The sequence below is a fragment of the Melanostigma gelatinosum genome, assembly GCF_949748355.1.
Source record: "Melanostigma gelatinosum genome assembly, chromosome: 8".
Taxonomy (NCBI): Eukaryota; Metazoa; Chordata; class Actinopteri; order Perciformes; family Zoarcidae; genus Melanostigma; species Melanostigma gelatinosum.
The window spans coordinates 17,796,616-17,817,833 of record NC_136641.1 but is presented as its reverse complement, the minus strand read 5'-3'; the positions used below and the strand labels follow the sequence as shown (position 1 = coordinate 17,817,833).

Below are 21,218 nucleotides of genomic sequence, written 5' to 3'. Positions count from 1 at the left end.
AAGACCTAGAGTCGGCCTTTTTGTTTGTGAGCCATATACAGACGTGCATGTGACATAGAAAATGTATTTTCTATCAAAATAACCAATAAACCATTTGCTGTTCGACTTCACAGTAGTGTATTGGTGTGGCCACATTACAGAAAGTGTTTCTGTATCTGCTGCTCTTACATTTAATTTAAATGAATCAAATGCTTTTAAAATCGAATGTGCATGGCCCAAGGTTTCGATGTTTATGTCTAAAGCTGTAATTAAGTAAAGTTATAATAGATGAAAATGTCCAATTCTTGGTTTCTGTTCATTTAAAACATTGCGATGCAAATGTAAGATGTAAATATATGAGTTTAATATTAAGATGTAACAGAAATGCCAAGAGGTTAAGACAGATATAATTACAGTTAACTTTAGTCAACATCTAGAATGTGCAATGTCCAGACAGTGCAGACCATTTGCAGCTGGCACACGGACCATAGTTGAGGCCACCCCAGACCTAGAAAATGAAGTGTGTTGCTGCTAATTGCTGGCTCAGAACATCAGGATTTTCTGGATCCTCATGCAGACTCTCTCTTAACCACTCCCTCTGCCTCCATCCCTACCCACATCCCTCCTCCACCCCTCTTGTGCTTCTGGAATGTTGTCCAACAGGCTAGACTGCCTGCATTGCACTCTCACATTGGGTAGTAACAGTTGTTTGTGATTGTTCATATGTAAAAATGTATGGCCCACTGTGTTTGTGTGTGTGTGTGTGTTTCCTCTTCTAGTCCCGCTGTCATGCAATGAAACACCCGGGTGACTTTAGGACCCAGTGAGAGACACCCAGGGGGCGCGGCAATATTTTTAATCTGACCACAGAACCTGTTAGTTTACTCTTGCTTCCTCAAAGACAGTTCACACGTTCCCTCACTGTAGTTCCTTGATGTGACAGTTGCAATAGAGAAGTGCTCTGTACAGCAGCAACAGAAGCGCCGCAGCCCTGAACCCAAGCCTTGGCGACCCTAATCCATGACCCCTGGACGAGGACCTTTGTGTCCTGACATGCCTGTGAAAGGTGCCCTATCCCAGGGAGTGTGCAACCAGCCATGGAGCAGCAGGCCTGGATACTGAAGGACTTTCTGGTCCAGCTGGAGAGACAGGAGGCTGTGGACGAGCAGGCGCCGAATGGCATTGCTGGAGAGTTTACGGTGAGTCAACGGCTTTGTTTCTTTGGTTGAGGTAGCCCACTGTTGCGAAAAGTACAGACGAAGCCTCCATATAGTAGACTTATTCAATTCGTCGCTCTCGCTATCACATCACCAGAAGCCATGTCATAATAGCGATGTTTAGAGATACTGAATGAACTGAAAGTAAGTACAACGGGAGGGAAAGTTCATAGTTTTACAGAGTTCCAGAATTTCACAAAAGCGTCTTGTTCAGGGAAGTAACGCGCTGATATTGTCACGCCACATTTGTGCTTCCTCTTTGCACTGATGCTTGTCATTGAAGGCGCATGGACAAGAAGGACCCATGAGCAAATACATTATAACATTAAACAACGAACAAAGATCCAATTAGTCTCATCATTTGTTCATGTATCACGTTTCAGTCCTACATATAACAATGCATGAACATTCACACAGAAGCACATACATATATGCACAAAAAAAACCTCTTCCTCAGAAGTGGAAGGATGACATCATCAGAGGGCTGCTGCCATGGTGATGAGTGACATGCCAGTGCCTGAGGACAGCCCCCTGTGCTTCACATGCTGCTCCCAGCCCGACCACTCTGAAGGAAGGGTTCTATTGCATCACTTCCTTTAAGAACAAAAAGCACTCTGTAGTGTTCGCGGCACAGTTGGTCTGCAAGGCCTTTAGCAGACTGTTTGGAACTGGTAGAATTGGCCTCTAAACAAAAAGACCAGTGTCTCAACAAATCCTGTAAGCCTGGATGAGCCGTGACTTTAATTTGAGTATCAGACCTTTCGCACAGTAAATTCTGGTTGGAAATCCTCTCAGTTGTTAAACCATCGTGTCAGTTTCTAGTAAAGTGAGTCACAGATTCTGGTCATCCGGGGTTGAATCACAAAAAACGGACCATTGTGCCCTGACACGTGTTGGTCACGTGTAACATGCCTGCTATTTGGCCCCTCTTTTTCTTGACTCTCCTGTAAGACTGAACTACTATGAAAATATTGCAAAAAATGGCATGACTTATTTTAATTATACAAATGCACCACAACTATCATAGATTTGTGTCAGAGCAGTAAGATGGTTCCTAAGTTAAGCATCGTAAGGCACACAACCAAAAAACAATATACTATATATATAAATATATATATATTTTTTATTGTTAAATAGAAAACATTAATTCATTAATTTGCCCGGATATGCTGTCACTCATATAACAGCATTGATTATGAGTTATTTTGAAACTTTGTTAGCTCATCAAAAGTTGGGTAAACATAATTTAGTTGTGTTTACTGTATACTTGACTTTATCCGGTCATATAATCCCTCAACATAAGCCAACGCACGTCAAATATTTATAATGCTATTAAACAACAGGCACAACACATTATAAAGCATTTCATCATTGCTTATAAGGTCAAGTACCGTAATAGGTCATTGACTGACATTGTTTTGTGCATGGATGCATTATAATCAGTGTTATAATACGTTACAATGGGATCATAAGTCACTATAAGCGGTCATTGTTTGCATTAAGTTAAGTGAAAATATCATTCAATCTTTTCAAGAACATTACACTAAATGTTGTAAAAAAAACAGGTCATAAAATAAATTCAGTACTCTAATTTGACAAAACGTTTTGATGATTAACAACTGAATGATGGACACTTATAGCAACTTATAACCAGGTTATAATGTATTGTATCAACCATATACATTAGGACTGTCATTACTTCACTTAGAGCACCCAACAACCACTTAGAGTAACTTATAATCACATTACAATGCATTAAAAGATGATTATTATGTATTACAACTATGGGAATTATAATACACTATGATCCTTGAAGTATAAAGTATTATGATACTTGACTTTATAAGTCATTATACATGCTTTATGTGTTATAACTATTGTTATAAAGCTGCATGTATATGTATGGCAATAATTATACACTGCTATAAGCAGATTAAAACGCAATTATAAATATGTTAACAGTGCATTATCGGCATAGAAAGGGTTACCAAAAAGCTCTCTGACATTGTGCATTATTTTGAATGTAGGATTCTATATCTTTCCTGTTTTTCAGAGGTTGAAAAACCAGTCAATTAAGTACCGCACTGACAAGACCTACCCCACCAAGACAGCAGAAAAGCAAGAGAACAACAAGAAGAACCGATACAAAGACATCGTTCCCTGTAAGCTTTGCTCAAGGCAGATTTATATACGTAGCCGTTTGCCATTTATACCTCTGCATAATCTGCATCAGGGCAGTTCAGATAAGATACATAGGACTCTAAATATATGTCGGTCCAAAAGTCATTTGACCTCCATATATGTACACATCTGGCACATTAATGCTGAAAGTGTGTGTAGATGGATCAAAGAACCATATGGCTTACAGTATTAAGTGTTGCATGGCATTTAGATGCAAATCTATAAAAACTATGATATGCCATGGTATGTCAATTATGTCCTGAATTCATTTATATGTGTATGATGACCTGGAATTATCCAAGGTGATATTGATGAGCTAAAATGTAATGATTAATTATCTTAGGTGTTTCTAGGTTAATGTGACTAATTATGTTGACATCATATCTGATTTATTCTATAAAAAATTGTATTTTTTCTTATATCTATAACCCTTGGACGATGTGGAATATGTCCATCCAGAAAAACCTAAAAATACGAAAGATATTTTTTTCTAATTCTCTATATTCTTTTTTGCCATAAGGTTGTGAAGTGCAGCGCTGTCAAATACTCCTTAGTTGTGCGACGTTGATCTTGTAACTACATATTCATCTCCTTTTAGTTGACCACACCAGAGTAAAGCTCACTCTCACCACTGCTACAAATGACAGTGAATACATCAACGCCAGTTTCATCAAGGTAAATTAACAGAGTCCTTACCATATTCCTATAAATTGTATTTGTACATTTATGTAACTAACATGGTTTATGCAAATGTTACTAGCATCTCTTGACTATAAGATGTGTTTTTTCTCCAGGGAGTGTCAGGCTCTAGTGCCTACATTGCTACTCAGGGCCCTCTGTCTCACACAGTACTGGACTTCTTGAGGATGCTTTGGGAGTACAAGATCACGGTATGACCCGCCTGTCGTCTGTGGACACAATAAGGTCTTTTCTAACACATAATGTTGCTCTCAAAACTAGGTGCTTGGTTACATAAACTGACCCTTTGAATTCCTTGGCTATAGGTTGTGATAATGGCCTGTCGAGAATTTGAGATGGGAAAGGTAACATCCTTTTTTTATCCACATTTCCTCAAACGACTGTGTTCCATTTGCTTGTAAACCACCAGCACTGTGAGTCAGTTTACCGTCAGCTTGCTGTGGTTTTGAAAACCAGAATGCGAGGTCATTCACCATATTCATACACCAGCCGTTTTTGCTCTGACCTCACATTCAGGGTGGGAGGAAACCTCCCAGTATGAGAAACGAGTCTAAGCTAAATAACACCATTGAACATCATCACGCTGAACACTAGTCCGCTGTTAGCTTAGTGGTGGTGACCTGAAGCCACTATTTGGATGTACACCTGGCGGTGGACTTAATGTCCCCCGCTCTTCTTCCGCCAGAAGCTCGTTATGGAGACGGTATAACGGCCTACGGTATAACGGCCTACACAATTAAGCTTCGATCCGTCCCAGGCTTTGTACCATTCAACCATCTGCATTCTAATGACTCTGCTAAACTCCTGACCTCAACTACACATTCGTATGAGCTCCACAGTTTACAGGAGCTCCCCCGGTCACGCTGACCTGTCAGCGTATGCACAAAGGACATCTTGTTCCTTTGGGACACAGCGCGGGCGACACTGTTACAGGCCTCTTCGTGAACTTACATGATTTCATGAGCGTGAAGTACATGAAAAGCGTGACTATTCATAGCTTTATGAATGTGCGACTGTGAAGATACGTGAACTAATTCTAACCCAAAGGAATATGATTGCAGGATTATAAAGATACACGAACAAACACATGAACTAAGCAAGGAATATAATTGTACACGCATACAAAGCCATGTCTGTTGTTTTTTTTAAACAGTTTCAAACTGTGTGAAAAGTAAAATGTGAAAAACACTGTGCTTTCTGTACTCTTTTTTTTGTAGAAAAAGTGTGAGCGCTACTGGCCACAGAAACAAGAGCAGCCATTTTTGTGTGAGCCTTTCACAGTTTACTGTGTGAGTATTTGTTTTTATTCTCGTAGTCACACTTCCTACTTTGACGGGTTTCTGTAGAAGTGCTCCACAACATGTTGCCATTGTAATCTCACACTATCGTCATGCAACATCTGTGTCATACAACAACTGATAATGCTATTATTAATAAAATACAAAAAATGACGCACCCTTTTTTAACAGCAAGAATAAATATTGACCTTGAAGATGCATTGCTGACTTACAGGATTCTGAGGAAAACAAAGGAGATTATATGACAAGGATGTTGAGGGTGACTTATCGCAACGTAAGTAGTGTTTGTACTGTACCCTGACTGTAAGAATAACGGCAATTCTCCTGAGACAAGCAAGAGATTATAGCAGATGCATTTGTTTTTAGCTGCAAAGACAAGCGGAAGTTGTTGCAATGACCCATGAAGTCATAATTGACATCTTTGAGGAAGGATCTACTAACGTTTACTAAAATCATTTATGTAAATGTTTAGCTTTCACAATGACACAGTTGCAAAAAAAACACGTAAAAATGTTTTGTGCTTTGTAAAGAAGCTTACATTGTGGTCTACAATGTCGGCAATGCCTTTATTTTTTCCAGTGTAGCCGAACTCTGAAACAGCTGCACTATTTCAACTGGCCAGATCACGGTGTACCAGACTCCATCCCTCCCATTCTGGACATGTTGCACGAGATGCGATCCTATCAAGCCCATGACGATGTCCCCTTTTGCATCCACTGCAGGTCAGGCTTCTCTATGGAATTCAATTATACTTAATCTCCTTAACACAAACTATCTTGATCCATCTATTATGAATATTTGTAGGCCTGTTGGGGTCTGTTTGCAGTTGATAAACAAATAAATAGTTCTGTTCATACATTCTGTATGGTGTTCCACTGGGCTGCACACTCAGTCCACTGTTCATGCTCCCACTAGGCCAAGTTAATTAAACAACATAGCTAAGCGGAAACAACACAACGGTCTAAATGGTTGGATGCAAAAAGCTTGGTATCATTAGTGTCATTTTGACTTAAATTTAAGAAAGCATTCTGTGTCAGTAAGACCACATTTTCAACCTTAGAATTTAGTAAGTAGACCATATCTGATGCAAAGAGGTTCATGCTTTGGTCTTCTCTAATCTTTACTGTTGCAGTGCTCTTTTAACTGGGCTTCCCAAGTAATCACTCTTAAGACGTACGGAGAGGCAACCTTTTCATTTTATGGACCAAAACAGAATTACATCAATGTTGAACCACTTATATAAATTTCATAAAGAAAAACAAAACTAAAATTAAGACTTTTTGAAAATTGGAATAGTTGTTATGATATTATGATGGACAGGGCTTGTTTTATTGCAGGCAAACAGTGATCACACAATTAGTTCTCATAGAGTAGTTACTATGGGAACGTATTTCCTGTGGGCAGAATGTATATGTCCCCTACTTTAGGCCTTAGAGGTTAGGCCGCTCCTCCCTTCTCTTTGAAACAGGAATTGTGTGTAGGCGGGTAGCCAACGGCCCACTAGGTTTTAAAGTGTATGTGTGTAGGGTGCATTTCCCCTCACTTTTTCCAGCCCTTACACTTTGGCTGATTTAAAACCCACATCCACCTTTTTACTGAAACTTACACAACTCAAGAGTCTTGTGACTTGTATCAATCCACACAAGCATCTGCATGTGTGTGTTCTGTGCTTGGTTACACAGCAGCAGTGTGAGGCCTTATGAGAAATAGTCCGTTCTCTGAATCAGTGGAAAACAGAGCTATTAGATGTGTTTTGGGTGGTGCAAATATACAGTCAGTTGGATGTCCACATTTCAAACATTCAAATTAGTCAGTTACTTGGAATTATATACATAAATATAAGTTATGTTAAAGTAGATTAAAGTACTTTTTTTTGTTTTCTTTGTGATGACAAATTTTACTGTATATTTTGAGTAGTTATTGACATAAATACTGGAGACAAATGCGATGTGAAAAAGTGCCCACACCTTTTGAGGATGATGTGTCAGGAATGGAATGTTGAGTACCGTAAGTGGCTGATGCAAAAGTGCAAAACGTGATTTTGTTCCTCAACAGCCACAGAAAAAAGAACGTAATATCACAAATGTTTGACTTACCAATTTGAGGGTCCTCAGCTGAGTGGTTAAAATGTGACTCTTTGCTGCTGTTTTTGTAGTGCTGGCTGTGGTAGGACAGGTGTCCTGTGTGTCATTGATTATACCTGGAACCTCCTGAAGAAACAGGCGAGAAATACCTGCAGTTCCTCAATACATTCTGCACATTATCGATCTAAAGTAAGATTCATTTAACAGTAAAGATTCAAGCTGGATTGTGCTTGTGTTTGTGTGCTTGTTTTTAGATGATCACTCCAGATTTCAATATCTATGACTTGGTTCAAGATATGAGAACCCAGAGGCCCTCTGTGGTTCAAACCAAGGTAGTTTTTTTTTCTTTCTTTTCTTTTTTTTTTTTAAACAAAGCATCACTTGTTACAAATCTTCCAACTGGCAGAACCAGACTTCTGGAAATTCTTTACGTCAGTTGCTTCCTCCTATCAAAGATCTTTTGATGATTTGTGTTCTGTGCATCATGCCCCGGGGCTGTGTCACCTAACAGAGCAGGTTTTTGTTGTTTAACCTCAGGAACAATATGAGCTGGTGTACAGAACCATCAAGTTGCTGTTTCAAAGATATCTGCAGTCCTTTGAGGCGCAGACCTGCAGAAGTATGGTGAGCGATCAACAACACTCCCTTGTGTATGAGCCAGACATAAAAATACAACCGCCAATCGAGAAGCACAACCATCCCCATCAGCAAGGCAGAAACAGCAGCTGTGGCAGGCTCTCGTGTGGTTTCAGTAGCACTGATGCGGAATGCAGTCACGTGATCTGATAGGAAAGTCAGTCATTTGCAAACAAATAAACTATGAAGGTTGTGCCAATAAGACTACTGCTTTACTTGAAGCTAAACACAAGTAGTTAGTGATTTGTTCAAGTGTAAGACCTCTGCATAATATTGCATACTCCATAATACTACATGTATTGCCAAGCATGAATGCATGCGCATGCAAATTGTCTTTATCTATCAAACGCTGTTGCTGCTGCTGTGACTCACTCATCTGTTAAACTGGCCAGGTGACAACGGTCCCATCTTCCATCACGACTGACACTGAAAGCGAGCTCTCTGACCTGAGTGAGGAGTTGGATTTGCTGCTACAATTCCAGCACCTTCTTGATGAGGAGAGGGATGATTTGCAACAGTACCACACTCCCTTGCCTTCCGCTTCAGAAAACCACATTGCCTTGAGAGCCAAGGACTTGCCGAGGGATCAGGAACAATGGCACCTACTCCGAATGCTTCCTGAGGCTCCGACCACCATCCAGGACCCGCAGGAGGGATCTAAGACCCCCGTAACACAGGCGCATACCAGCCAGAGAGCCCCTGCAGAAGACGAGAGGATACAGGAAAGCGATGACATACCATCACTGAACCCTCAACCTTCACCGGCTGTGGCAGCAGCCATTTGTCTGATGGTGGAAGACCCTTACTTTGACACACCAATGAGCTCTCCTTCATCAGAGGAAGCGCCAATGGACTTGACTGAAGACGCCAAACAATGGAGAGTTAGCCCCATCGTCAGCACGCCCTCCCTGTGTCTGAATGACCAGACTCTGGAGCTTAACTCTCCTGCCTCAGGTAAATGGTCATATTTGTGCATGTTAGTCCGGACTACAGAGACAACAGGGTAGTGGAATTCAATGTTGTAAAATGTGCATTTTGCAGGTGCTGTTGAAGTTCGTAGAGATGAGGAGCTACCTCCTCCCCTACCTCAACGAACCCCTGAATCCTATGTAATAGCTGTGGATGCAGGTTGGTGTTCTCAGTGTAGATTAAAAACAAAATCTGGAATATAAATCATTAGTTTCTTTGAAGCTTATACTCTGTGCATATATCCTGGACTTTGGAGGATGCGATATATGACATGTTATGGTTTTTGTTTTTCAGAGCACCCAGATCCCTGTGAAAGGTTAACGCTCATCATTCCACCCAATGCTGCTGCTGAGGCTGTGAGGGAGCTGGGAAGTGAGAAAATATCTGAAACTCCTAAATATGTTCTATGGGAACACTCAATTATGCTTTTCTTTCTAGTGCCTCATCTCTGAAGATGACTGATCCCATTATTTGTAATGCAAATTGTTTTGTTTAAACATGGATTGATTCTTCGATGTTGAAATTAGTCAAATATCCAAAACAAACGATGATGTATTTTTCAAGGCAGCCCCCCCTCCCCTGCCCCCGCACTTCCCGAGAGAACCCCAGAATCATTTGAGTTGCCCCTTGATCAAGGTGACTTCACAATATCATAAATCACAATCAACAGTAATCATTCTGAACATAAGTTTAACTTCAAAATGTAAGAGTTCAATCGATTATTCTTGGTTATCTTTCAGCCCCCGTGATGCTGAAGTCAGAGGTCAAGCCGGCGGTGAAGCTGAACAGAATAGGAATGTCTTCAGAATGGTCTGGTGGCTCAGAGCCAGCTGCCCCTGCATCTCAGAGTGAGACGAAACCATGGGTGAGGAGTAAGGTAAGGACAGAGTCTCTTCGCTGGAAAGTGTGAGATGATGAGGTATGCATATTCACATTATTTGAGGACATTATGAAGTCAGCATCTGTTTGACAGACACCTCTGGCCAATGGAGAATGTGGATGATACATGTGTCACCCAAACCATACATTGTAAAGTGGTGGCTCAAATAAAAGGAGATTCAAACCTCTTTCACTACCCTGACGTTTACACTTGAACTGATGGGTTTCTGAAATCATCCTGTATAAATAATGTGATATTTAAATCTTACGAGCATTTAAAAAGTCAATTATGTAACAGCAACATTCTTCTCTTTCTTGTAGAGTCTGAAAGTAAAGATGACCTTCACAGGTAAGATGGTTATTACACGCAGGGCAAATATGTATACGCACGCACTGGCTAAAAATAAAGCCCCCTGACAAATTATTGAGAGGGATTCAACATTTCACATTACATCTGCCAGTTAATATGAAATTTCTACACGTTTGTTTCGATTTAAATAGTATTTTCTTGTGATATCTCCAGTTCCAGAAACACATCCTGATCTTGCATCAAATACAACTTCAAACATCCACCCTCACTGTCCACCTCAGGAGCCACCGTCTCCTCCGCTGCTTCCTCAAAGTAAACTCACCACACTGAATGAAAAATCCACAAACACTACTGTCTATGTTATAACATACAAACTCACACAAAGAGGAAATAAAGGAATTCCTTGTTGTTGAATAAGAAGTCTTTTATCTTTTGTTGTGCAGCTAAGGAGAGCCTGACTCCTCCACTTCCTGACAGAACCCCCGAGTCCTTCATCCTCACAACAGAAGAGAGTGTGTATATCATTGCCTCCTTGCAACAGAGAGACACAATTAGGCTCATGCTGCAGTACTTGTTGTCTAAAGTGACGTGCTCTTTTCCAACAGTTCACGAGAAAACCGCCCTCTGCCCGCAGCCCTTAGCAACGCGGCACTTACCGAGGGTAGGCTTCTCATCTGAGTGGGATGGCACCCCTCAGCCTAAGAAATTCCTCGACGTTGTTCTGAGCCGGAGCAAGGTAACGACTATCATACAAGTAAAAAAAAACTGGGGGTTACAGTTGCTTGTCAGCACACTAAATAGTGACACGCACCGACTCATTTTCCTTTACTAATCTCAGTGCTTTTCCATTTAGTAATCAACATCATAAGTTTCCATTTTATAGGACATTAACATATTTGCTCTCATTTTTTCCTCTCCAGAGTGTTCGAGCTAAAGGTTCCAGACAAGGTAAGCTATTTGATGTCATGGATGAAGACTCCTTCCTCTTGTGCTCTCATTCTACCTGACCTGGCGGGTAAAAGACAGCAATATTCTAAATGTGTCTGCTAAACAGCTGAGCACTGTAGGTTTGAGCAAATATTTCTCAAACAGGAGTAAATGGTATATTTGTTGTGGACTATTTTCAGTTGGAGTGATGCTATGTTCACAACAAAAGCAACAGAACTGTCAACTGTGTTACATTGTCTGCAAGTGGCAGCTGAAGTGTTGCTCAAGCGCTTGTTGGCATAGTTATGTAGTTTAAAGAGTACTGGGAGCTGGCTGATGGTGCTTCATCATGTCATTGGAATGCTGAAACAACTTTGATTTGTAGCATGTCACACCCGTCACTTGTGGCTGCATGTCACACTGGCTTCTATGGAAAACGACTTGTAGCCTGTTGCTGTGTCGCCGGTACTGTGAACACAGCATTGAGGTGGAACACAACATAAAATAAGAATTCCAACATGTTATTTTCATGTCCGAGAGAAGTTCAATCAATATTTGTGAACATGAACGTCTCTCTCTCAAAGCCAGAACCCAGAGAAGTAAGTCTCTAACTCGCATGTGATGTCATCCAGGGGCAGAGCCATGGGGAGGCTTCTGGGGCATCAGTCCCCAAACGTTTTGTCAAAAGTACAGTACTCCAGCATAGTACAACAAAAATAAGATTAGTAATGCTGTTTACGCGAAAATCCTGTTATGTTATTTGTCTTAAAAATAGTAACATCAGACATTTTCTTTTGCCTTTTTTGTGTAAGGTGGCAGGGGTGAAACTGTCAGGTTTTTCCAAGTGGTGTACAGATAATTAGGCATTGTATTATCTCAAATGGCTTGAATAATATTGCATATACCTGCAGTAACTGGGGCCGGGGCTTCCTCACCCCCCTCTCTCTTTTTTGTATACCCAAATGAGCTTTACGATATTGTGGTGTACTCAGTTCTGAAACAGAAAATGTGCCCATATACCCAGAACATTCCCCTGGGTGCTCTCAGTGTCATCTATAACATCTTTCCCAATGCATTGTCCATGAAGCAGATCCAGACTATACTATATGACATCACCCATTTGAGTTTCAGCACTCTAGTTCAGGGATTTTGGAGAGAGTTGTTCATGTTTGTTCCATTTTAGACCATAGGAATAATTTGAATTTTGAAAATGGTCGCACTTCCCCTTTAAGTTAGTATTTAAAGGAACCTATCTTCCACCACCGGGAGGCATCCTTTACCAAACACAAGAGATGAAAGCTTGACTGGGAAAATGCCATGTTAGTTGCTGTCTTGTTCATGATCAATGTAAAACATTGTGTCTGTATGAGGGACAGTTTATCATTGTGTTTCCACTGCAGAGCCCCTCACTGCGGTTCGGCAGCTTGCTCCACCTCCTGTGGTCGAGGCTGGAGCAGGAAGTGGTGAGTTGCTTCAGACATTAGAGGGGCTGAACACTACACTCTCTCACACACACTTGTATTATTAGACACATGTTCACTTGCTATTAGATAAACGTATCCAACATTCTGTCATATACAACAGTTGTTCAAGGATCGACAACACAGGTGGTCTTTCTCACAAATCCATCATGTAGCGAGTGCATGGTGTGGTCTTTCTCACAAATCCATCATGTAGCGAGTGCATGGTGGGGGTCGCCATCGGGGCAGTTTGAAAATGCAGCAAACCATTCAACTTCCTTTCTGTTGTGTTCTTTAGCGCAAATGGGGCAGCATGATGATGTGAACCGCAGGCCCTCCCTGAACACTGAGACATCAGGAAACAAATCAGACAAAAGCCACGAGAAGGGCCCGTCTCGATCAAGGGTAACACAAGAGCTACACGCAGCTCGTTAAAAAGAACATGTTTTAGATGTAGCAAATTAAATCCATGTTTTTGTTTCCTTTGTCCCAGAGTCTGAAGTTTTTTAGACACAAACAAAAACGTAAGTGTTTATTTAACTGTTAGCTCAATCAATGAACCGATGTTTGTAAGAAAAGTAGGATTAACATGTTTTAAAACTATATTCTCAGCTAAAACGGACCCTCCACCGCCTCCCTCCCAACCTGGAACACAACCTCCAGCAGATGGTGCTTCATCTTCAGTGTTCAAATTTGGTAAGATATGATATTATACAATAAAGATATTATACAATGTTACATACAATTGTTTTCGTGACACCATCTTCACCTTCTACAGGATTTGGGAACCGTTTTGGAAAGCCAAAAGGCCCCAGGAGTTATCCAGAGACCTGGGTTTGATATTTAGAGTCAGCCATCTCTAAATATCCAAACTGGACCAGTTCTTGTAATGGTGATCAACATAATCCATTGCACGCGTATGCAGTGGCGCTGAAACGCACTTCTCTTCTCTCGCACAGCACAGCAGCACCCTCAGCAGCAGCGAACAGGAAGTACCATGTTACCAGCTCTGATGCACTTTGTACAGTATATCAACTCAGGTTGGTTTTTAATCCGTGAGCATCGCTCACTGAACAAATGACTTTACTGTTGACTCAAAAACTCAGGCGATAGAATAATTAGCTTGGGCAGTCTGCAGTGAGAGGTTTGACACTTCTTGTTTCAATGCTTAAAGCAACGCTGTTATACGAAAACATATTTCGTTACGTGTGTGCATTTGTGCTTTTGGAATGAAATGTGAAAACCGGTATAACTTTGCATCTACTTCATCGCTTTTTCCATTATAAAGACAAAAAAACGAAACATCGTTCAGTGTACAATGCGTGTCATTTAGTTTTTCTGCCATAATTAACACATCCATCTTTAGCTCATGAATACATTTTAAAGCGTCATCGACCTGTTAAAAGGTACAGTGAATGTGATGTATACCGACTATGCATATGATGTACCTGTACAGTTAAACCGTGTTGTACACACTGGTTACACACAAAATAATTTATTAAAAATATAGAAAGTCTCTGCACTCTGTTTTTCCGCCCTTTTTTTTAAACATATTGGCATCAGATCTCTCTACTGTCTGTAACTGATCACCCAGGACAACACACTGATTCAAAATGCCTCAGTACAAACATCAACAACATCAACCACTGGTGCTAGAACACAGCGCCACAACAGGTACAAAGGTATTGTAACTTATTCCTACATTGAGCTAGTAAGACAAACATATTTCTGACAAACTAAAACAATAACTGAACAGGACCTCGTAGACATGACACTATGACTTCGTAATTGTATCTCAGGTAAAAAGCATCACGTGAGCAATATTTGTAATAAATAAAACTAAACAACATGCACTATGGCTGCTTGGACAATCCCCATTTTTACCATTCTACTCATCAATAAATATACCTCACAGTTTTAGCTGAGGTAAAGCGTATACAGTACAAGGCACTAAAACATAGCCAGTGGTAGAGCACAGGCAGTATCACAACATCACTTCCTGTATAGAAGATAAAAGGACTCGGAGGATCAGATGAACTGTAAATCTGATCAGAAACTTTGAGTGACAATGTTTGACGTTATTTTTTAGGACAGTTCAGTCTTGGATAGTTTTGATACAGGCCTCATTATTTCCAACTATAAGAAAAGAAACAAAAAGGCATTCACCATATAAATCCCCACAATAACACTCGCATACTACCACAGGAACCCTCTGCAATGGCCCTCATCACCCGTGTGACAAAACCAGCTCAAAACTAAAAGGTGAGAGTGAATTGAAATCAAATGAATCCCCATGTTCCCAGCTATAACAACAACATAATATATACATACCAAATTCTGATGACATACTCCACACCTGAAGAAACAATTCAGACAATTATTGCTGCGTGCAATCATTTAGAGGCGCTCCTAAACTTAGATAATAATCTTAAATATCCAGCACTGGTTATTCACCCATGTTCATATCATGAAATATCTTAAATAGTAGCAACGGTAAGAAAAAGGGCATTGTATAAAATGTTTTTTTTTTAAATAAATAAATTGCCCAAACTGCTACTTCTAAAGAAAAAAAAAAAGTGATAAGTGCTATAAGATGAATTGGATAATTATAATTCTCAAACCCAAAGAAAAATGTATCTTCTTTCATTTAAAAGAGACATTTGAAACCAAAGACTCATTTTGATTTCCCTTTGTTTACTGGCTGTAACCAGTCCAGGACATTTTGATTCAAATGGCAAAAGGCCCAGCTTCACAGACAACATCCTCAATCTCTGAAACTACACGTACCTTCTGGGTAAGGTCAGTCTATATGCACTTTGTCACTGAAATGAGTAAAACAGTATCATGTCGATACCATGCGTCGAGAGTAATCATATCTTATATATGTAAACAACGACTCCACCTGCCGCAGACTTTCCAGCTTCGATGAAGCAATTCTCTGGAAAGAAGAAACAGCGGAGCCCTCAACATAGATTAAACGTCGTACAGTAAGAATGGCAACTCATAGTCAAGTCTACCAATAATAGTTTCTTTACATGACACACAGCTTGAATGAGACAGTAGAGCGTTCCAGTTGAGGTGCTAAAAATGTGTTACACAGTCCCATCGAATCCCTTTGGCTGAAAAACATATTGGAACATTTCATGAACATTTAAGGACAAAGAAAAGAGTGTGATGAATAATTTAAAGGCTTCCTGATTGACGCAGGTGTCAGATTTAGTCTACACTTCTTTCAGGTTCAGTCTTACCCCGGTGGGAAGAGAGAGATTGTGGGGTCATTTGGGGAACTCTGCTGTGTGGCCGAGAGCTGTACAACCAGGGTGGACTGTTTCTGAGAAAAGGTGGGGATCCCGGTATGTTGGGGGCACGTGAGCAGACTTGGTGGGCTGTGGAGGGGCTGGCTGAGGCTCCCGGGAAGGTGTTGCCGGCCTCTGGAACTCTAGTTCTTCAGTCTTGGCCACGCCACCTTGAATGTTGTCCGCCTGTGGCCGTGCACAGGGGGTTACGGTGGCGTCAGGCCTGGCAGGGGAGGCAAAAGAGAATCGGCCAAAGGTGGAGCTGAGATCATTGGGCCGCCTCTCCTCCTCCTTGCCCTTGCCCTCTGGATGGTACTGTTTGAGGCGGATGTGCCAGGCCAGGCTGCAGACTGCAGACACGGTCTTGAACTGGTGGATGACATTCCTTGGGATGAAGTAAATGTCGTCGTCACAGAGCTGGACACGGACGTAGCGGATGCCCTCCCTCCTCAGCTGGTTGAGCTTGGCATCGTCTACCCACTGGACACACTGCAGGAAAGCAATACAGTGGTTTCATGCTTAACATTTTAGAAACAAAGAGATAGATCCTAATGGATTATTTATGTCAAATACCAGTTCCTCACCTGAGACACTGGGGGCTCATACAGATCCAGCTGCAGCCTGTGGACAACTTCATTGAAGTCCCCAGCTTGGAAACACACTACGTCTTTGGTTATTCGAGGTTGGTTATTCCTGTAACAGATCGCACAAAAAGCATAAAACACACAGACATATTGCACACTCCTTCCTCATTACATATGATGTCAATGCAAACATTTAAAAAGGTAGGGTTGGTCATGTTCTTCCAAAAATATTTTTTGTGATATTTCTTGAAATTCTCTTGACATCCCGGCAGTGGCATTGCGAGGGACGTCAGTGCTGCCAACATGGCTACTTTCTCGCTGGGTTTAGCAACATTTTGGAGCTGGTGCTGCGAGCTACTTTCATTGGTAGAGAGACGCTCGGCGGGATTTTTCGTTTGGAGAATAAATTTAAAAAATCTCTAGCTTACTCATGCCAGTTTCTCAACAACACCAACTCGAGCTTGATTGACTTTAAAGACGCTCACCATTCTCCAAAATGCACAGCCTTCAGAACCCCCACAGCAGCAGTGCTCTGCCAGTCAAAGCTCTGGCCCACATGGTCAGCATGGGCCTTAGTCCGGTCCTCAAACAGAACCTCTCTGGGTTCACTGGCCCTCGGCAGGTAGTGCAGATTTTTGATCTCATTCATGGACCTAGACAAAAAGATGGGAGGATGAGAGAGGATAGGGACAGAACTTTCACAATCATACCTAAACTCATAATCACAACTGTTGTTCACATGGTATGGATATGGAACCGCGTTTATACATTTCCCTTGCAGCTGGAGCGGTACCTGCGTCTTTTGAACGGAGACTTGGGCATGTCGACCGTGGGTACCATTTGTTCTCCTGGTCGCACCCACATGATGGGCCCATCGTCACTTTGAGAGCGACAGTCCAGCTTCAGACTGGAGAGGCTTCCCCACGGGAGGGTCATCTGTGGTGACGCGCACGCGCACACGCACACACACACACACACACACACACACACACACACACACAGACGTTTGTGGGAGTCAAACAGTATGTTGGTGACACATCTGATGAAAAATGACAGGCCACCATATACAAATAAAACACTAAATATGAGTCAAAGTCCTCCAATCAGGTGGCAGGCAGAGCAAAAACAATGGGCCTCATGCAAGAACAACTCGTACAAAAATGTTCCTGCACGAGTCCCATCGTTGCTCAGATTGTTGCATGGTATAGTACATAAGGCTGAGTACAAACGCCCCCCCCCCCCCCCCCACTATGCTCCTTAGAATATTTATAAAAAATATAAAAACAAATCTTCCTCTGTTGGACCTTGAGAAAGGGTGACTCCTCCAGCATGTCAAGGAACTCTGGGAAATAGTCTCCAACTTCCTCGTCTACAGCTCCCACCAAGCTGATCTGCCTCATGGGTCCAGACCGGTATGTTCCTGAGCAGTAAGTCCGGCTCACCTAGGACAGGAGAAACAGGTTAAGTGCCCTTCGATTCCACACACTAATTGTATCCATACTATATCGTATACTACATACTCTACATCCCGCTTTTCCAGTTAGTATACAAAAAAGACAGATGTATGTATCACAACTACACAACACTCACTTCCTTGGTATTGTCATCACTGCTTAGAGTAAAGAGTAAAATATTACGTTGAACTTATATACTCCTTTAAGCTGGAGGTAGAGTTTGCACTCAGGCCACAGGGGAGTGGCTTTAACGAAGCTACAGCAGCTTAACAGACCCTTGTAATTCTGTACAGTTACACTGATGGCATACTTTACATGCCAATGATTGTGTCGAGGAAATACACTGCAGACCACCGGCTGTGATTTTTATACTAATATTGGTTCATTTATTTTTACAAATTGGCTCTCGCTGTGCCTTCTGCTGCAGCTCTAACACCACACACACGTGTTGACATCCTGACTCACTCGTTCTCCTCTCTGACGTCTTCCTCAGGCAGCGAGGGAAGATATAATCCTGCATCCAAAGCGACTACATTAGATCTCTGTATAAACAGGGAACACTTGGCACAAGCACAGGTTTTTAAGACCGAACAGCTGTGCCCTTTGGATTGAGTCTACTGGGTGGCAAACATGTGCTTAAAACGTATTTGTATGTCCCAGAGACACTGCAGTCAGCTCTTTTATGCAGGTATTCAGATCCATATTACTTGAGTTCAGAGTTCCTCTTCAGAAAGGTCTCTCACAATGCAACATGAGGTCCGACTGTAACCGGCATGACATTTCACATGTTAAAGACTAAATCATATTAATTCATACCAAATTTAAAAAAAGCTGATCCACAACACCACCACCATGAGTCATCAGAAGATGTGATCGATGAGTTTGGTTGTGATAAAACTGCCGTTGTTTCGTACAAACACCCCTTCCCCTTCTTCACATACCTGAGAGTGAAAGTTGGCAATAGTGGTGGTCTCAATGTCTTTCTTGCCCAGTATCTCCATTTTGACCGGTGTGTTGGGGAAGTTGAAGGCAAAGTAGTCCAGGAAGTCAGGTAGGAAGGCGGCTGCACTGTGCACCACTGCCAAGGCATACGAGGCTGCACCTCTGGGTGTCTCAGCAAAGGCCAACTCCAGAAACTCCTGTGAAAAGCACTCCATCTCTTCCGGGCTGAGACCAGCGATCTCATCAGCATACGCGTGTAGAACTGATCCCCCGCCATTGGCTTGCCTTTCCTCGTGCATGAAGCGTCCGCACCAGGTGCCTGTCTGCAGGCAGGCGCTGCGGATGTAGTGGTCTTGGTGGGAGAGGAAGGGGACGTGTCCCAGCTTGAGGGCACGGAGGTAGGGTTGGTGGTTGTCCACGGTATCTCTGCTTTCATGCTTCCTGGTGCCCGGAAGAGGCGGGTCAGGGCGAACGGACAGAGTGAGGTCTGCCCCGAGCCCCACAGTCTGAACCGCTTTGTTGTGCATGAACCGGACCTTTTTGGCACCGTGCTCATCCTCGCGGTGCTTCTTCTTCTTCTTCCTCTTCTTCAGGAGGTATTCCTCCAGTGTCAGAGACTTGACATTCCCGTTGTGGGGCCTTGGCTCTACAGGTGCATAAATAAAGGGACATGTAGAAGGGGCAGGGTACACATAGAGTGGAAGGGAAACACCACATGTGATGATTTTCTAAACAATGCATGATTTCATCATTATGAATCAGCATGCTACCCACAGTAGCAACATTGTTGTGCAGGAGTTATTAAACGTATTTACTATTTTGTCACGCACCTTCAGATTATTTACAGAGTTGTAAATAATTTATGTTGGCCCCTGGACACACACACACACACACACACACACACACACACACACACACACACACACACACACACACACACACACACACACACACACACACACACACACACACACACACACACACACACACACACACACACACACACACTTTCCCTACCATGTTTCAATAGATAGGCCTACCCTGCCCATTTTATATATGCACAAAATAAAAAACTCACCCTTCTTTTTCTTGAGTTCCGCGTGTTTCACATTTGCTTCGGTATTCTCCTTCTTCAGCTTCGGGTCTTTATCTCGATGCTTTTCTTTGAAATCCTGGGGCTTGGCCTTCACCACTTTGAGAGGCGTGAACGTGAAGAGCGCAGTGGGCTCAGAGAGCACCGCTTGCTTCTTCTTCTTCTTCCTCTTCTGCAGCTGCTCTGGTACCTTCCGCGGCTGAGGAGGAGGCGGCGGAGGCGGCGGAAGAGTCGGCTGCAGGTTTTTTGTGCCATTGGTAAGACCGCGGTTGTGGCACGGATGGTGGTGGTGGTGGTGGCTTTGCGGATGGATGTGCGGGACATGTTTATCTGCGCTGAACTTGTGTGGTTTCGGACTCTGCTGCAGCTGGTGCGGCTGGTAGGTCCGGTGCTCACCATGCTGGTGGTTGTGATGGTGGTGATGGAGCTTCACTTTCTTCTCTTCTTTCGCAGACTTCTCCCGTTTGTCAGCTGACGGCAACGCGTCCCTTTTCTTCTTCTTCTTCTCTCTGATGAATCTATCAAGCCTGTCCCTCACCTTCTCTTCTTCTACTTTGGCCCGGAGCAAGTCTACTTGAGCTGCCATCTTTGCACGTAGGCTACATTTAAAGGGGCTCGCTAATTCTACTGCGCAGGTGTCCGAAAAATGTGTAGTCCTCCTTCCGTTAGTTTGTAGTTCATTTCCTGCATTGCGCGTCTGTTTGCGCACGCGTAACGCATGGAGCTGTGGATTATGTAGTGTCAATATTGCTAAGGCTCATGGGAGTTTGAGTGTACTGTGCCGATTTGCGTGCAACTTTGCACGCACTCACCGCTGCCCAGCTGACGTAATGGTTCACGAGAGGCAGCGCGTCACCGTTTACAGCAGTACGGCAGAACATAAACGGCAACATTTTTCATTCGACTTCACAATGAAAAAATGAAATATTGGAGGACACAAAAAATGTCCCATCTACTTGTTTGATGTACTCTAGTAATGCATGTGGATATTTCAAAGTGTATTTGAAGTTAATATGATGATGCTTTTAAGTGGCAATGTTCATATGAAGACCTGGCAATTAAAGACCTGGCAATTAAAAAAAATATTGTGGCAGTCAAAGACCTCGAAAAAGTAATGTAACGTCTGTAATATTTTAGTGGCACACCCACCGATATAAACTGAGGCAAAATTAACTTGTGAATCTTCTAACATACCTCAACATGCTCCCCT

General features: G+C 42.3%; 2 protein-coding genes across 2 annotated transcripts; one reads left to right on the top strand and one right to left on the bottom strand.

Moving 5' to 3' along the window:
• The first annotated feature begins 1,020 nt into the window (after positions 1-1,020).
• Positions 1,021-15,016, top strand: ptpn22 (protein tyrosine phosphatase non-receptor type 22). The gene is given in 27 exon segments (XM_079272942.1): positions 1,021-1,069; positions 1,072-1,178; positions 3,250-3,358; positions 3,976-4,052; positions 4,172-4,267; positions 4,382-4,420; positions 5,294-5,365; positions 5,589-5,648; positions 5,954-6,096; positions 7,530-7,596; positions 7,713-7,790; positions 7,996-8,082; positions 8,487-9,048; positions 9,136-9,222; positions 9,358-9,435; positions 9,628-9,699; positions 9,804-9,940; positions 10,264-10,291; positions 10,466-10,564; positions 10,696-10,764; positions 10,858-10,988; positions 11,173-11,200; positions 12,580-12,642; positions 12,938-13,044; positions 13,133-13,163; positions 13,252-13,335; positions 13,418-15,016. Coding segments are annotated over 27 exon segments (2,610 nt in total). The 5' UTR covers positions 1,021-1,032; the 3' UTR covers positions 13,480-15,016.
• Positions 15,017-15,525: 509 nt separating this feature from the next.
• On the bottom strand, positions 15,526-20,615 carry rsbn1 (round spermatid basic protein 1). Its single transcript, XM_079274335.1, has 7 exons — positions 19,994-20,615; positions 18,915-19,561; positions 17,824-17,961; positions 17,313-17,455; positions 17,005-17,172; positions 16,520-16,628; positions 15,526-16,424 (listed from the first exon to the last, which is right to left on the bottom strand). The coding sequence occupies exons 1-7, from the start codon at positions 20,592-20,594 to the stop codon at positions 15,915-15,917; spliced, it is 2,316 nt and encodes a 771-aa protein (XP_079130461.1). The 5' UTR covers positions 20,595-20,615; the 3' UTR covers positions 15,526-15,914.
• Between the last annotated feature and the right edge of the window lie 603 nt (positions 20,616-21,218).

What these genes read in the sequence shown, in the direction of transcription:
- rsbn1 (XM_079274335.1), bottom strand. Translation starts at nt 20,594, where the DNA reads ATGGCAGCTCAAGTAGACTTGCTCCGGGCCAAAGTAGAAGAAGAGAAG. An exon ending in TCTCCGTTCAAAAGACGCAG is followed by an intron (nt 17,173 to 17,312) that starts GTACCGCTCCAG and finishes CTTTTTGTCTAG; the next exon opens with GTCCATGAATGAGATCAAAA. An exon ending in GCTGTGCATTTTGGAGAATG is followed by an intron (nt 16,629 to 17,004) that starts GTGAGCGTCTTT and finishes GATCTGTTACAG; the next exon opens with GAATAACCAACCTCGAATAA.